The sequence below is a fragment of the Magnolia sinica genome, chromosome 8, assembly GCF_029962835.1.
Source record: "Magnolia sinica isolate HGM2019 chromosome 8, MsV1, whole genome shotgun sequence".
NCBI lineage: Eukaryota > Viridiplantae > Streptophyta > Magnoliopsida > Magnoliales > Magnoliaceae > Magnolia > Magnolia sinica.
In genome coordinates this window covers 75,081,221-75,099,008 of record NC_080580.1, presented here as the reverse complement: position 1 = coordinate 75,099,008, position 17,788 = coordinate 75,081,221, and the positions used below count along the sequence as shown (strand labels likewise).

The 17,788-nt window shown below is 41.6% G+C and overlaps 1 protein-coding gene across 2 annotated transcripts; it reads left to right on the top strand.

Moving 5' to 3' along the window:
- Positions 1-12,894: 12,894 nt before the first annotated feature.
- LOC131253438 (dehydration-responsive element-binding protein 2C-like) lies at positions 12,895-16,883 on the top strand. 2 transcript variants are annotated; one of them, XM_058254427.1, is made up of 3 exons: positions 12,895-13,092; positions 15,182-16,258; positions 16,351-16,883. In XM_058254427.1, exons 1-2 carry the CDS (start codon positions 13,076-13,078, stop codon positions 16,245-16,247), a joined length of 1,083 nt encoding a protein of 360 aa, XP_058110410.1. In that variant the 5' UTR covers positions 12,895-13,075; the 3' UTR covers positions 16,248-16,258; positions 16,351-16,883. The 2 variants fall into 2 exon arrangements, with proteins under 2 accessions (XP_058110410.1, XP_058110409.1); XM_058254426.1 differs by having other exon boundaries at positions 15,182-16,883.
- Positions 16,884-17,788: the final 905 nt, after the last annotated feature.

Below are 17,788 nucleotides of genomic sequence, written 5' to 3'. Positions count from 1 at the left end.
AACGCCTCGATTGAGTAGTATCAATAAACAAAGTGATCACATTGATGCTTACCCTATTAATTTTCAATCTGTCTGTGCAGGACTAGAGGAAGAAAGCGTATATCTGGTTACTTTCAAGGATGATGGTTTCCTTAGGCAGATCATCGCGAGCTACAATGGGAAAAATAAGTCACACTCAGCTAAACTTTTCAACTCTTTGGATGACTCCTTGGCATACTTTGCAGATTCAAACGATCCCATGTCAAAGGATAAAGTGGATGCCTTGCAAGACGACATCTCGGTAGTTGTCACGGACCAAGCGAACCCTTACTCTGAAGCCCCTTCTTCCACAGATCCTGAATGTTTACCATTAAGGGAGGAGGAACTGAAAATTGAACCGAAGTTTGGAACTTCTGAATGTGTTGAGACTACATCACTTTTTAAGAAGTTTTCTAAACTTTATTTACGTGTAGTCTCTGATTCACCATGGAGTACTAACGTTGAAACTTCTTCTGTCACAGGTGAATCGTATATATGTTGGATACCTCAAGCTATTCAATGGAAAATTTCTTATGAGGTACATAAGTCTCTCTGGAAAGTCATGCTCCAGGGCGCCCAAGCCTATTGCAAAAAGGGCTTTTGGATGATCTTGCTGAGGAACTTACTGAGAGACTTATCACGATATTGGCCGGAAGAGGACCCTTGCAGCATGATCGAGTAGTTTTTTCCTGCTTTCATAGGACTAGGGTAGTTTATTTTATGTTGTTTTAGGATAGATGGTAAACTTAGCGCTCCTGGCAGGCAACTTAGCTTTTCATTGCATTTTATTTTCTTAGTTCAATGTTTGTGGGTAACATTCGCAAACCCTCACGAGACTACAACTCGTCCACTAGGGGCAACCTAGGGGTTTAAAGGCTTGTTGCATACGCTAAATGCAATCGAGAGTACCTGCGAAAGTGGTGTAGGTAGGATTTCATTTTTGTTATTTTTATTTTACTTCTGTTGGTTTCTCTCTTGTGCTGACCCGATCTTACGTAGATATCTTTGGAAAGCCTTTTGATTCTTTCGTCCAGATACTATCTTTCCATCACTCCTCTTATATTTTTGTTGTCCCATGTGCATTGCATGCTTATTTCTTTTACATTGAGGACAATGTAGATTTTAGGTTGGGGGTGGGAGATTAGGTTTCCTAATCAGTGTTTTCTTGGTTTTGAACAAAAATTGTGAAATTTTTCAAAAATTTTTTTCTGACATTTTTATGAATCCGAAGTGATTTTGACAACCATCTTGGATTTAGAATTACAAGATGAGTGATGTTGGTAATTTATAACTCTTAGATTCAGTTATTTATTATATTAGATTTCACGTTAAGTTTGAATTGTTAATCCAAAATTAGAAGTTGTAAACATTGATTGAGTTATGATCTCACATGTCACATCTCGCTTTCACATTAAGGTTTCAGTTTGATATTGAAGGATTTACTTGGTACTCACTAAGCTTGAAGGGAACCAACCTGAGAAATTGAAAGGATTGGGCAAATGGTCGACGCCATAGGTTTGCTCCCTATAGGTGTAGATTTAATTCCCTATGAATGATATGTGAAAATTTTGGGTGTACAGTTTTCATCATAGGTTTGCTCCCTGTAGGTGAGGATTTGATTCCCCTTCTTGGCGTTACTTTTAATAGAAAAATTAAAAGCTGAAGGAATGAAAAGATGATCTATGAGGCAAGTTTTGGTTATCATGAATCTTCTTATTGGTTACTAATGATATCCTGAAATAGAGAAGTGAACTTAATGATGATAAGCCGAGATTTCATTATACACTCATGGTACTCATTGTTTAGAATTGTTCTAATTAATGCATAAATACTTTAAACTTGATTATGAAATTTATTGTGCGCTTGATTCCAGGAGGAAGTAATGCCCAACAGTCATGCATCTTAGAATTTTCGTATCTAGATTGCTTTTCAAAAATCACTTGAGTTCATAGAGATTGTCCTATAATTCTCGACTTATTTTTCGCATACTTTGCTCGGGACTAGCAAAATGCTGGTTGGGGGTTGTGTTGAGGGTCGAATATTGCATATCAGACCCCGATTACTGCCTGATTTTACGTACACGATAATGCCTAATATTATAATTTAATCGTGTTTTTGTTGCAGGATGTAATAAGGAGCTTTGATTGAAAAAGAGTATTAAAAGCATGGATTTAATGCTCAAGTACAGAGCAAGGAATGGACTCCAAGGGACCAAGATCGATGGATATACACGCGAGAAAATTGAGAAACTGAAGCTCAAGTGGCCTGAAAGTTAGTCAGAATGCAAGATCACAGGGTTTCCACCATCCACTCGGCTCGAAACTTCATACATGGCCTGAGGACCATAAATTAACCGTACACGTCAAATTTCAGCCATTAGATCCTTGTGGAAGTGGCCCAACAGAGAGATCAGAGGATAATAACCATTAAGAAAGCATCTTGGACATCCTTGGGAGATCTGGACCCAAACTGAACTGATGGAAAGAGCACGAAAAACGGTGGATATTTGTCAAATTTCACTTCTTTTGGATGGTGCAATCAGGAGATACTGACGGCAGAAGATATAACAAAACAGAATGGCAAATCTGTAAATAGATGTGCCATGCATGGCTTACGTGAAGCCCATTGTTTTTTTAACGGTGAATGTTGTCCATACATTGGTTAAGCGTGTGGCCCACCCTGAAGTCAGATCTACTTTAAACTGGAAGCCATGGGCTAACACTATGTACAGGAGCTGATGGAGGGAGTGGATCTCCAAGAATGTCATCATAAGTGGGCCCCACCAATTTTTGTACAAAACATGCAAATAGTGAAAAAACGTCCAGTGAAGTAGGTGCTTGTGATTGGGTTTTGACAGTGGACCCCATCCATCATCTTTTTTCATGATCTGGACCGTCCAATGTGTCCTAAAGGGGTGGCTTGACCCTCTCCTAGGTGGAGGAATTATAGAAGAAAGCGTGGATCGGATTTTAACCGTCCAAACGCAGGACGGACGGTAGGGAGAAAATACAGTGGGCCGCACTAAAACCTGACCAAAACCACTCCTTCCAGCCTGTTTTTTCGCCAGGAACCCAATGAACGGGGTGGATTTCTCTAAAAACCATACTGTGGGGCCCACCGATCGTCACAGCGTACCCTGTTTACGCAGGGACGCGCGTCCGTGAAAACCGGCCACGGTGGTCCGTTCTGTGATCATTATCAGGGTCAGATCAGTGATCCAGACCGTCCAAAATTCCAAGCAAGGAGTTCTTTTCCTCACCAAGAAGCAGATTTCGAAGACGGGAGGTTCTTTTCTCCCAAATTTAATTGAAACGCCGGGTGTATTCTCTAAGTCGGACACAAAAAACGGGGTGCGGCTGTTTTCTTCAGCGAAAAAGAGAGTCAGTCTGGGACTCTGGATTGATTTTTGCTCCTCTATAAAAGGAAGGAAAACGAGAGGGAGAGGGTACGAAGGATGGCAGGGATCTAAGGCTTGAACGCCAGCAGGGAGAAAGAGAGGCAGTGTGAAGGTTGGCTGCTGGCAGCGTGGGGACGCCAGCAGGGAGAATGGACGTTGCTGCTGAACGTGGAGTGCACGGCTGGTTTTTCTGCTGCTGGAGCAACCGTGGGACTGTCAGGAAAGGAAAAAGCTGGGGAGGAACGTGGAAGTTGGGCTTGGATGGCTGCACAAGTGGAAGGCATGGTGCTGGAACAAGCAAGGCAAGGGAGAGCTGGGTTCGTTTCTGGATCTTCTATGCTATTCTCCTTCTTCCTTTTCTTCTTCTTCTTCTTCTTTCTTTTAATTGGAATTTAGCCCATATCATGTGTGGCTAAACCTCTTAGCTAGGGTTAAGAGGTGAAGCCTGTAGCGAGATGGGAGATACTTTTTCATGCGTTTAAGTTAAAATATCTGAACTGAACTTGGTTTTAAGTTGATTATTAAAAAGAATATTTTCTCAGACATTTAATGGTCTGTTGTGACTGAAATTACAATGGGTTTGCAATGGCTTTGAATATCTCTTTTTCTCTTTTGATTTTATGACGTCAGGAGGCCCTGTTGTTTACCATTGTCTTCTGGGCATGGTTGGATGATAGTACTCTTCCTAACTTTCATGTACTTTTGATTGGTTGGTAATCAGTTTAATCCTGTTATTTGCTTTGTCTCCTGGGCATGGTTAGATGATGGAATCCATTCTAATTCATATACCTTTCATCTCTTGAAAATTAGATCAAGTAAGTTCAGTTTGAATTCCATAATCCTTGATGTAGGCATAAGATCTCCCTAATCTCTACAAGTGGATCCTCTGAATCCCTAGTTTCCTTTCTCTGAATTCCTTAAAGTTTTAGATAATTATTCCATAATTATTTCCTAAATTCTATTTGGTTTAGATTACATCTTTTTGCTAGTTCTATATCTAGTTAGTTTCAGGAAACGTACAAGTTTCAGTCCCTGTGGATTCGACCTCGGTCTTACCGAGTTTATTACTACATCACAACCCCGCACTTGGGGAGTTCAAGACTACCATTTCATAATTTAGGTGAGCGTGATAGAAGTTTTGGATCTGGCTAATATTTTTGGGTTTCTGGTTCATCCCAGTAAGAATGACATAAATATTATGGTGGACCCAGAGAGGTTTCAATGGTAGATATTTCCCTAAGTTTTTCGGGTCGCACGTCCCACTTGAATTTTGGATCTGTGCCATTTTTTAGCCTGTGTCCTTTTTATGTTTTATGTTTTTTATGTTTTTGTTTTTGTTAGCTTATTAGTACACACCCACGTTAATACACACACTCCATGTTAGCCACCCCCACTAGGGATCGATACCAAGATCTCAAGTGTTGAAACGAGGTACTCCACTCAGTCTACCAGTTGAGCTATGTATCTGGGTGTTTTGAGCCTATGTCCTGACATGAGCTGGCGCATGGATGGACGGGTGTATTTCTCACATGGATCACGTGGGCCTATGCGACTGGGTAGTGTAGGCGGAGGCAGTTTGGCTGGTGACCCAACACCAACCAGCTGGCTGATGTCAAAGCTCTGTGGGCCCTACCATATGATGTATGAAGAGTTGAACATGACAAGTAAATGTAATTATATTTATTACAAATACTTGTACACAACAATGGTATGCTTTACAACACTCACAAACTATCACTCTTGAATGACAACTCTTATACACAAGGAAAAACTCTTTTGAAGTCTTAATACTTAGACACCTTGCTTTCACTCTTGAACTCACTCTTTGTTGTTTATATGTTTACATAATGAGACACTTCCTATATTTATAGAGGGCTATAGAAGATTCTAGAATCAGTAGAGTTCTAAAAACTTTCAAATATCCTATAAAGTTCTATTATATTCTGGAACATTCTAAGAGAATCCAGAAGGTTCTAGCATAGTCTAGAACATTCCGGAAGAGTCAAGAAAACTCTATCAAACTCTAGAAGTTTCCAGAAGATTCTAGAAATTTCTAGAAATGTCTAGAAGTTTCTGGAAGACTCCGGAATATTGAAGAGATGTGGTAATGACATTTAACACTCCCTCTCAGCACTAACTCTCACAATTCTGCTTTGGTCATCATGCCAAGTTGCTTTTTAAATTTGGTGAACTTAGCATTGCTAAGTCCTTTCGTGAATATGTCTGCAACTTGGTCGTCGGTCTTCACATGACTCATCCCAATTTCTCTTTGAAGTACCTTCTCTCTCACAAAGTGATAGTGTACCTCCACATGCTTGGTCCTGGCATGAAACACTAGATTCTCAGCCAAGCAGATTGCTGATTAATTGTCGTAGCGCAATATCATTGGATAATCATCTGGTTGATGAAGATCCCTCATTAACTACATAAGCCATGTGCTTTCTTGTGCTGCCATTGCCATTGCTCTGTATTCAGCCTTCGTGGTTGATAAAGATACTATAGGTTGTCTCTTGCTACACCAAGAGATTGCTCCTGAGCCAAGGTTGAATACATATCTAGTAGTTGATCGTCGTGTGTCATGATCACCACCATAGTCAACATCGCATTACCCAACTATCTTGCATGCTCCACCTTTCTTGTACAATAAACCAAGGTCTATCGTACCCTTCACATACCTCAGTATTCGACGTACTACTTCAAGATGTGGCTTTTTTGGTGTTTGTATGAACCGGCTAACCACACCAACTGCGTAAGCTATATCTGGTCGCGATAATGTAAGGTAGATTAGACTACCAACTATTTGTCGGTACATAGTTGCATCTTTCAAGTCTTTTCCTTCTTTCGAACATAGCCTGGCGTTAGCCTCCATAGGTGTGGCAATTAGCTTACATTCGAGCATCCCATATTTCTTTAATAGGTCTTTAGTGTACTTCTACTGACAGAGGAATATGCCTTTGTTGCTTCGGTCAATCTGCAGCCTAAGAAAATGCTTCAGTTCTCCAAGTTCCTTCATTTGGAATCACATGGACAAGTTCTCTCTTGTCCTTTCAATCTCACCGTTATCATCATCAGTGATGATCAAGTCATCCACGTGCACTAGCACTATTGCTAGTTTACCTTCCTGGAATTTTACAAAGAGACTGGAGTCCGTAAGTGCCACCGAAAACCCGCTTTTCACTAGGAATTCCCTTATCTTGCCATATCATGCCCTCAGTGCTTGTTTAAGCCCATACAAGGCCTTCTTTAGTTTACAGACGTAATCCTGATGCCTTTTACTCTGGAAACCACTTGGCTGCTCTATGTAGATATCTCGATCAATTTCTCCATGTAGAAAGGCATTCTTCACATACATTTGCCACAACTTTCAAGATTTGTTCGCTGCAAGTGCTAGTAGTACTTGCACCGTTGTAATTTTTGCTACTGGGCTAAAAATCTCATCATAGTCCAACCCATATTCTTGTGAGAATCTTCTAGCCACTAGTCGAGCTTTGTACCTTTCTATTGATCTATCGGGGTGAGTCTTGACCTTGTACACCCATTTGCATGATATCAGCTTCACATCCTTAGGTTTCGAGACTAGTTCCCAAGTTTGATTTTAGTTCAATGCCTTAATCTCTTCTTCCATCACTTTCTGCTATTTTATATCTCGGGATGCTTCTTCAAATGTCGTTGGCTCTTTCACAGTCTCTTCTTTTGCTAAGGCAGCGTCCACGTATCTTGGCTTAGGGTTTCTCTGTCTAGTCGTCCTCCTAAGTGGTGGGTTGTCTACCGCAACTTCCTGTTGACTTGGGCGAAGCTCTTCTAGAATACTTTGATGTACTCCAGTTTGCCATGGACTCATAAATTTATCTGGTGTTCCAGACAAATTAGGCACTTGCTCACCATCTCGTGCTATAGGTGTCAACTCCTTAGTTGAACTAGGAGATTCTTCTCATTCCCTTGTGTCCCCCATCTTCTCATGCAGTTCATCTTCTAAGTCTTGAGAGTTTGGCAGTTCCTCCTTTAGTGGCGACCACCATGATGAGGCTTCATCAAAGACAACATTTTTAGATCTGTAGCACCGACCAGTTGCAGGGTTGCAACATTTCCACCCTTTCTTTTCACTGCTATAGCCCGAAAAGATGCAACGAATCACCTTCTTATCAAACTTGCTACGCAAGTGATCAGGCACAAACACATAATATACACATCCGAAGACTCGGAAGTGACTCACCTTGGGCTTTATGTTCCATAGTTTCTCGAAGGGTGAGACAAAACCTAGTTTTGCCTGTGGTAGCCTATTGATCACATAAGCTGCCGTTTGCATGTACTCTGCCCAGAATCGGCTGGGCACATTCTTAGCATGTAGCATGCTTCGACATATCTCTGCACGGTGATAATTTTTTCTTTTAGCAACGTCGTTTTGTTATGGAGTGCCTGAACAAGTCAATTGTCGTCGAATTCTACACTCCTTTAGATAATTTGAGAACTCTTTCGACGTATACTCTCCACCATTATCCGTTCGCAAGCATCGGATCCTTCTATCGAACTCACTTTCGACCTTCTCCCGAAATTCTTTAAATTTTAATAAAGTTTCTGACTTCTATTTCATGAAGTAAACCCAAACGTACCTTGAGAAATCGTCAATGAAGGTCACCATGTAACGCATGCCACTAACCGATGCCTGTTTTACCCGTCCGAACATGTCTAAGTGGATAAGCTCCAAGGGTTCTTTAGCTCTAAACTTTGATTCTTTATATGACAATTGGTGTGCTTTGCCATATTGACACCCTACACAAATTATATCTTCTCGAACATCCAGCTGGGGAAGACCTTTGAGCATAGCCTTCTTCATCATTATCTTCAGCTTATGATAACTCACGTGCCCTAAACGTTCATGCCAGAGATCTGCAGTCTCATTTTTCTGAGTCTTATCTACATAAATTGATTCAGCTGACATTACGTAGATTGACTCCAAGCATCGTCCTTCCATGATAGGTGTATCTAACGGTTTAAGGTTTCGGTATACCTTAACATCTTCCGGTCCAAATACCACATAATTACTAGAAGATGTCAGTTGTGATACTGACAACAGGTTTTTCTTCATCTCTGGCACGTGAAAAACATCTTGCAACTTTACTTGATTAGGGCTAAATCGAGGTGTGATAGTAGTCGTGCCTACATGAGTTATCGGCAGCCTTAAATTATTAGCTGTTACCACCACCCGATCTCCTTTGTAGGCAGATAAACTTGACAGTTTCTTCTTATCACCTGTCATGTGATTTGAGCGCCCTGAATCAACGATCCAATCATCACTACAGTTGATAGCTCCTTGATTGGAAACTGCGGCAAGGGCTATTTCACCCGTCTCTGTCACTATTGAGGAAACAGCTACTTCGTCAGTGACTGTGTTAGATTGCTTGAGTGGTTCATCAGAATCTATCTTCTTCTCTGAACAACCTCCTTGGGTGATGGACATTAACTCATTCTCCAAATATTGAAGTCGAGCATCATTTGTTTTTGAAAATAATGATGCAAAGGTGTCCCATGCCATCTTGGGTGTGTCGTCATCCTTGATTCACCCGAGCAACTCATCCTTAATGGTTGACTTGAGCACGTACATTGCCTTCCCGGCCTTAATCTTCCGCTTTCTGAGTGCTTCAGCATTTTCCTTAGGAGGTGGGGTAATCTCATTCCCATTAATAACCTCCCACAAGTCCTGCCCTTCAAGGTAGGACTTAATGCGATTCCTCCAACTTTGATAGTTGTGGTTGTTAAGCCTCGTAACTCCGCTTGTTGTGTTCATAAGATCCGCCATCGTGACTTGGTGTGATTATCACTTCCTTTACCAAGCAAGCTAACAAACTTCACAGTCTCCAAACTGTGCACGATCACCTTAGAAAACGGATCCCGACCAAACCTCGCTCTAATACCAAATTGAAGAGTTGAACACGACAAGTAAATGTAATTATATTTATTATAAATACTTATACACAACAATGGTATGTTTTACAATACTCACAAACTATCACTCTTGAATGATAACTCTTACACACAAGGAAAAACTCTTTTAAAGTCTTAATACTTGGACACCTTGCTTTCACTTTTGAACTCACTCTTTGTTGTTTATATGTTTACATAATGAGACTCTTCCTATATTTATAGAGAGCTATGAAAGATTATAGAATCAGTAGAGTTCTAGAAACTTCCAAATATCCTATAAGGTTCTATTATATTCCGAAACATTTTAAGAGAATCCAGAAGGTTCTAGTATAGTCTGGAACATTCCGAAAGAGTCAAGAAAACTCTATCAAACTCGAAAAGTTTTCGGAAGATTCTAAAAATTTTTAGAAATGTCTGAAAATTTCCGGAAGACTCCGAAATATTCAAGAGAGGTAGTGATGATATTTAACAATGTATGCGTTTTAGTAAGCCTCCCCATTCATTTTTCCAACTCATTTTGGGGCTCGTGCCCAAACTTAATGAATATTCAAAATTGAAGAAGACAACAACACAAAAAATAGTAATGATTGAATGCTCACTGTTGAAAATCTCTTGAAGCCACATAAGTTTTGGATTAAGCTGATATTTATGTTTTCCTTCATCCAGGTCAATGTGACCTTATCAACAAATTGAATGACAAGTAAACACCATTGTGGTGTAGCCCAATTGAGCTTTAAATATATTTCAATTTTAGGCTCATGCTCTAAAATAAGCTGGAAAGATGGATGGACAACGTGGATAAAACTCATATACCATATATAGTGGTGCCCATAGACCTTTGGCATCACCTGGCTAAGTGGTGCCGGGTCACCAACCAAGCAGCACGACTTAGCTGCCACCCCAGAACCAGCTATGTGAATGCATGCAAAATTGTAGTCCCACCTCGATTTATGAACAATGCATTCACCTCATCCATCTCTTTTGTTAGCCTATTTATGGTGTGGTTCAAAAAACAAAGAAGATGTAACTTTCAAGTGCACCATGGGAAATAGTAGTTGTTACGTCCGCCATTAAAAACTTCCCTGGTTTCATTATAATATTTTGGAAAGAAAAATAAATATTAAATTGATACAAAACTATTGTGGCCCACGAAGGGTTTTTAATGGTCAATAACCACTTTTTCTTATAGTGTGGTCCATCTGAAATCTATATCTACTTCAAGTGGCCAGCCCCAGCCAAACGGTGTCCATCTGAATTTTGGACTCAGCTGAAAATGATATGGACAAATAGACTGGTGAACGCGATAAAACACATACATCATTATGGGCCCACAGGTCACCCACGTACCCCACCAGCCGCTACTAGTAGACAGCTCCCTGCTGGCAGTGTCAAAACGTAGTCCGTGTGCAGCGCAAGTGGCTAACCTAATCAAAAGGGCGGGAGTGGATGAGGTGAGACCCAGCCTCACCCAAGAAGTGAGGTCCTTACCGTGGAGCCCACCTTGATATATGTATTTTGTATTCAGATCGTCTATTCATTTTTCTAGATCATTTTAGGGTACTATCCTAACAATGAAGAAGATATGAATCTCAGGTGGACCATACTCTAGGAAACAGTGGTGATTGAATGCCCTACCATTAAAAAACTCGTAAGGCCACCGTAATGTTTCCCTAGTATTTATTTTCCATCAAAACCGTTGATAAGGTCATGTAATCCTTGATGATGGGAAACAACAAATATCAGCTTGATTCAAAACTTTTGTAGCCCTTTAACTCTTAACATATCAGCTGAATTCAAAACTTTTGTGGCCCATTAAGGGCCTGTTTGGATTCCCATGGGATTAAGAGGGATGGGATGGATTTTAAGATATTGATGGTGGTGGATTGGTTTAAGATCCATGGGATTGCTTATATCCCGGGACAAGTTCAGTCTATTTGGCACGCCCAACATGTCCCGGATTTTACCTTCCAATCTGACCAACCAAGGATGGGACCAATTTTAAGGTAATGATGGTGGTGTCAGTGGATTATTCTAAGATCCATGGGATTACTTATATCCCGGGACAAGTTCACGGGTCTGTTTGGCTCGTCATGCATATCCTAGAATATCGTGATGCCATTCCTCCGCATACCGTGGGAACGGTCGGGGTCACCTAATCCGCCCCCAAAAATATCAGACATTGATATCACCAATATTTGTATTCTAGTCACTTTAGACTGTGGATGGTACTGACATAGATTATAGACTGTGGATAGTATTGACATAGGTTACGCATGAATCAGCACCATCAATGTTGATGGATCGTATAATTGCAAGGTCCACTAATGATGTATGTGTTGTAAATCCACACGCTACATACAGGGCATGAGCCCGTAAACGAAGCATATCCAAATCCACGGTACTCATAATACCTGAAAGAGCCGTGATTGAACGCCTACCGTTAAAACTTTCCATGGCCCACCATAATGTTTATTTTCCATCCAACCCGTTGATAAGTTCACCCAGACTCAGATAAAGGGAAAACACAAATATCAGCTTGATCCAACACTTTCGTGCCCTATACAATTTTTAACAGTGGACGTTCAATAATCACTGTTTTGTATGCTGTGGTCCACCTTGTGGCCTAAAATAAGATGGAAAACGTACGGAAGGTGTGTATATAAAACACATATTAGACAGTGGACCCGAAAGTAATGATCACTGACCCGGATCCATACAATCCGCGTGATGCAAACATGCAGCTGTATTACAAGTTAGAATGCAACCTCCTGCAGGAGATCATTCTCGAAAGGGCAGCGGATTAGGTGCGCCCCGGCCTCACACAACACGGTGCGACGCTTACAATGGGGCCCACCTTGATCTATGTATTCTATATCCACACCGTCCATCCGTTTTTCCAGATAATTTTAGAGCATAAGTCTAAAAATGAAAAAATCCAAACCTCAGGTGGACCATACTATAGGAAACTGGGGATTAACGTCCTACCATTAAACAGTTATAATGTTTATATTCCATGCAACCTGTTGGATGAAAGTAAAAACAAATACGAGATTGATCGAAATTTTGTGTGGCCCATTAATGGTCAATCAGTAACCACTGTCACATGTTATGGTCCATCTGAGAATTAGATCTGCTTCATTTTTTTGGATCATGCCTAAAATTATCTAAAAAACCGGATGGACGGTGTGATTATGAATACGTATATCAAGTGGGCCCCACACGGTAAGCGCCGCACTGTTATGGATGAGGCCGGAGCCGCACCTAATCCGCTTCCCAAGAAAGGAAACTGCTGGCATTTCTGGAATTTCCGCGAACTTGCAGTGGCAATTAAAAAGATGGAAATAAAGCCGTGCCACACAAAACTTCGTCGCTAAGAAAACGAAGGCTTCGCTGCGAGAGCGAGCGAGTGGTGTCCCGAACCTTCGACTGACACGTGTGAAAACTAACGGCTGTCGACGCGACAACGCACGCGTACAAAGAGGTTCCACGTCATCGATATTAAATATCCTGGTTGAGGGAAATATCTGGAGCTTCCTATAAATACTCGAGCGCTCCTTCAAGATCAAGACTTTTCTTCTCGCCAAAGTAATCTCAATCTTCGTTTTCTCTCTTTTGAGAAAAAGACCCAAAGAAAGAGAAAATCACAGAAAAATCCCAAGAAAAACAGCAAGAAGGAGAAAACCCCAAGAAAGGGAAGGATATAAGTGTTTCATCTTCATCATAGGAGTTTCTTCTTTCATGTCGCAGATTGAAAGGTATGAGATATTTCCTTCTCTTATTCGAGTTTTATTCGATTTGGGTTTTGGTATTTTGGGTTTTCAGTTGCTAGGTGGGCCACACCTGTATGATGTGCGGCACGGACTGGCTTTTTTTTGTGTCTACCCTACCAATTTCATGGTCAGGTTAGCTAACCGAGCCAACTCTGAGAGCAGAGGTAAACCGGCGATGAACTGGTTAGGCCCGACAGGTGCCTGAACCCGGCCTGAGAGTGAGCTGGGCTAATGACCCATATTGGCCGAACCCTACTGATTATCATACATATGAGATATGCTTATAAGGTTTATGATATATGTTCATGAGCTATATTGCTCTGCCCTACTGATTATCATACATATGGGATATGCCTATAAGGTATATGAGATATGTTCATGAGGTATATTGCTCTTAGTTCTCACATATATGAGATATGCTTATAAGGTATTTGAGATATGTTCATAAGGTATATTGCTCTTAGTTCCATCTGTTTGCTTAGACAATTCAATTGATTGGTCTTTACCCAAGTTTAATTTAAGATTAGCATGCAATTTTTATTTTTTAAAAAATAAAATTCTAGTCTTTCTAATACCTGCCATAAGGTCTTTTATTTGAGGTTTCTGAAAATTTGAAATTATAATGGTTAACCAATGCCTTATGGGTGCCTGACATATGAGCTGGTGCCGATTTTAGGCCCACCGTGGGTATGGCTATGGGTACAAAAAATATTGGCATGTATGGGCATGGGGTAAGCACAGATATCTTGGTATGTTATCACCCCTAGTTGGGTTTCAGGTTGAACCGAAGAAGACCTGACCTGCCTATGTAGGCTAATTCAACATGACAACTCAGTGGGTGAGGTTGGGCTCTTGCTCGTAGGTTGGATTGAGCTTTTTAGATGATGGGTTTTGTGTTGGGTATGGCTGGAATTCTTTACAAAGTGATGTTATATCTTTCCACCAACTGCGATTCGCCCTTGTTATTTGAAATATTTATGTGAGCCAGATTCCTTTGCCAGGATGGCGTGCAACAGAAACAAATGCAGTGTATGGCCCAGTGTAATCTGTTTGAAATCCATGATGTGAGCAATCAGGGCCTATCCAAAACTGAAGTGGACCACACCATAGGGATAATAAGAATAAAGACACCTGCTGTTGAGATTGTATTGAGATTGGTTGGATCATATGTGAACATCATTTTCTTCCTATGAAGGTTCATGGCGGTCGTCTCCTATTGTTCCCTGTGGCCTGGCCAATTTGAGATCTGGATAGACCTGATTTTTGGGCTCCCCTGGCCTGGCTCATAGGCCTGATTTTTTGGCTCCCCTGGCCTGGCCAATTTGAGTTCTGGATAGACCTGATTTTTGGGCTCCCCTGGCCTGGCTCATAGGCCTGATTTTTGGGTTCCCCCCTGGCCTGGCCCATAGGCATGATTTTTGGGTACTCGTCCAAACATGAGCTGGAGAAAATGATGGATGTCATGGGTTTCACTGACATCCACTTTACAATTGCCATAGCATTACTTTTCTTAACTTGTTGGGTTGTGTCAGTATTGCATTGTTCAACAACGACACAGCCCCATCTTGACCCTACATTGTTCATGGTTTATAACCATATGGATCAGGCTATATGTATTGGATTTGATTTTGGACTATACTTCAAACCTTGCTCAGCTATGGTTTGGAGGCCCCAACAATAAGACCTAAATTGTTTTCCAACTCCTCCCTCCTGGCTACGTGTCCTTTCCTTCGCCTGCAGTGGATTCAAACCACTGACACAAGTATTTTCAGTCCTTTGCTCTAACCAGCTGAGCTACTTGAACCACTTTCCTAAAGCGTGTTTTCTTCATCCCCGGATGGAGGAACTTGCTCGACGAACCAAGAGCCCCCTCGTCTTCTTCTTCTTTTTTTTTCTTTATTTTATTTTATTTTATTGGCTTCTGGGTATAGACACAGTTGTTGTATTTCCAGCTTGTTGCCAGTCTTGATTGGCTTCTGGTTATCGGCTTAATTGTAGGATTTTGAGCTTGTCTGCATTAGAATATCTTACAATCTCTGATGTACTGAGTTATCTGTGTTCCTAATCTTCCCAGGAAGAGAAAATCGCGGAGCAGCAGACGCAATGGATGCAATTCTATAGCGGAAACACTCGCAAAGTGGAAAAAGCTTAACAGCCAGCTTGACTCCGACGATGGCAAGAGTGGCCGGCGGGTGCCTGCCAAGGGCTCCAAGAAGGGCTGCATGAGAGGGAAGGGAGGCCCTGAGAACTACCATTGCAACTACAGGGGTGTTCGACAACGGACGTGGGGCAAGTGGGTTGCTGAGATTCGGGAACCAAACCGAGGCAGCCGGCTCTGGCTTGGCACATTTGCAACAGCTAGAGAGGCTGCCCTTGCATACGATGAGGCTGCCAGAGCAATGTACGGCTCTTGTGCCCGACTCAACCTACCGCAATATAGCAATTCGAAGGAGTCGCCAACATCTTCATCAGAGTCGACCACAACATCTCATCATTCTGATGGTAGCAAGGAACCAGAAGCTGGTGTTCCAGTGAATGAATGTGTGGCCGATGTGGAGAGAGAGAGAAAATCTGGGGCCATGCTGGAAAGTGACAGAAGATTGGTGCCCATGTTGGAAAGCGACAGAAAGATGGCTGCTGAAGCCCCGTTAGCTGTGGTCAAGTCAGAGTTGGCCCCGGAGGAGCCTTTGGATGAAGTGCAGCTGCAAGATTTTCAAGAGGAATTATTCAATGCGGACGAGCTCATGCGCTTTCTAGAGAGTGATCCAGACAGTAAAAAGGACATCCATCTGGACAACAGCTGTGTCCCATGGTGGGATCCCAACTGTGATGCTGCTGGTCCAGTTTGCTTGGGGCTTGCAGAGGAACAGCTACTGCAATGTAGGCATCCATCTGATGAGACTGCATACCAGTTGCAGTACCCGAATGCGAATCTCTTGGGGAGCTTGCCACACATGGAGCAGACTCCCATGGGCCCCGATCACATATACCTTGATTTCTGCGGGCCGATGAAGACTCAAGGGGATCTTGCAGATTATGGGCTGCTGTCAGATCAGGAAATGCTCGGCTTTGGACCTTTTGAACTGGACTTTGGAGGACCCAACAGCGAGGAAGGAATGAAACATGGTAGTGAGTTTTGAGTTGCACTTGCCTCTTATACTCGAGGAGCATCAGTAGAGGTTCTGAAGTTTGAGTGAGATATGCTTCTTTATCTTGAGGTGCGTCGATAGAGGTTGTGCATACTTCTTTACTCGAGGAGCATCAATAGAGGTTCTGAATTTTGAGTGGGATATGATTATTTATCTTGAGATGCATCAATAGAGGTTGTGAATTTTCAGTGGGATATGCTAGTTTATCTCGAGCATCAATAGAGAAGTGGGGACTGATCGAATGGTTTGAGCTAACAATAGTTTTGAGCTGATTCTCTAGGTTTTTTTTAGACGGAGAAATTGGCTTTTGGAGATGTATTTGTTTCTTTCTTCCCCACCACACCAATCTGGGAAGAGACTGACCCATAAACATATCTTTCGTTGCTTCTATTCTTCCTTTTTTGAAGGTGGCTGTGTAAGGAAGTGTTTGGACTGGATTCTTTGATGTGAATATGTGATGGAAATAATGATAGGCTATAGAAATATAGATATGATGGAGAGATGGATTGTAGAATTTCATACAAGCTTAGAGATGGGTTGTAGATTTTGATACAAATAGAAAATTCCATTATGACAATTCTATCATGTTTCGAGTTTTATGACAGTTCCATATCTGAATTCCATTTACCTTCCAGCAGTGCAGCCTGTTTGTCTTGGATTATGTAATTTCTTTTTTCCTTGTACTGTGAGAGATTGTTATGTAGAAAGGTGGGGTGTTTCTACGACTCTCATAAGCATATGAGATGGGATGGAGGAAGACGGATGAGTTGTGGATTTTCATACAACATAAAAAATGTAGTTGTGTTTTAGGGTTCTTCGTGCAATGTCTTCTTTATATGATGATATGAATTGCTCTCGTCTTGCTGATAAATACTTTCTAAATGTATCAGTTCTTTGTTCTATGAGTGGTCCTTGGAATTTGCCAAATTAAAATTCAATGAAAATCCATTAAGTGGTCAAGTTCATGGATTTATCAAATTTACATTCTCATTTCCCTAGTCCCAAATAGAGCTGTACACAAGCCGGGTTAGCTCGCTTGACTCGACTTGAAAAGGCTTGATTCAACTCGGTTTGAAACTGAGTTCGAGCTGAGTCGAGCTGATTTTTTGAGCTCGAAACGAGCTCGACTGACTCGGATTGAACCACAACTCGAATCAAACTCGGATTGATCTGGTTTGATGACTTGGTTTGGTTACTTTGATATTGATGTTGCTCACCAAGTGTTTGATGAAATGATTCAACGGCCTATGGAGTGGCTGCTGTTTTACTTATGGTGAGAAATTGAAGGTGAACTCTATGTGTTTGAGAAAATGTTGTAAATGCCGCGGAGTTTGATATTGGAAATTGAAGGTGAACTCCATGTGTTTGAGAAAATGCTGAAATGCCACAGTTTGATTTTGGCTTAAACTTGGCTCTAACTGGCCTGAGCTGCTAACTAGGTCGAGCTGGCCAGTTAGGCTTGAGGATCGAGCTGAGCTGAGTTCGAGCTGGGGTCAGCTAGTGGCCGAGCCGAGGTAAGCTGTGCCAAGCTT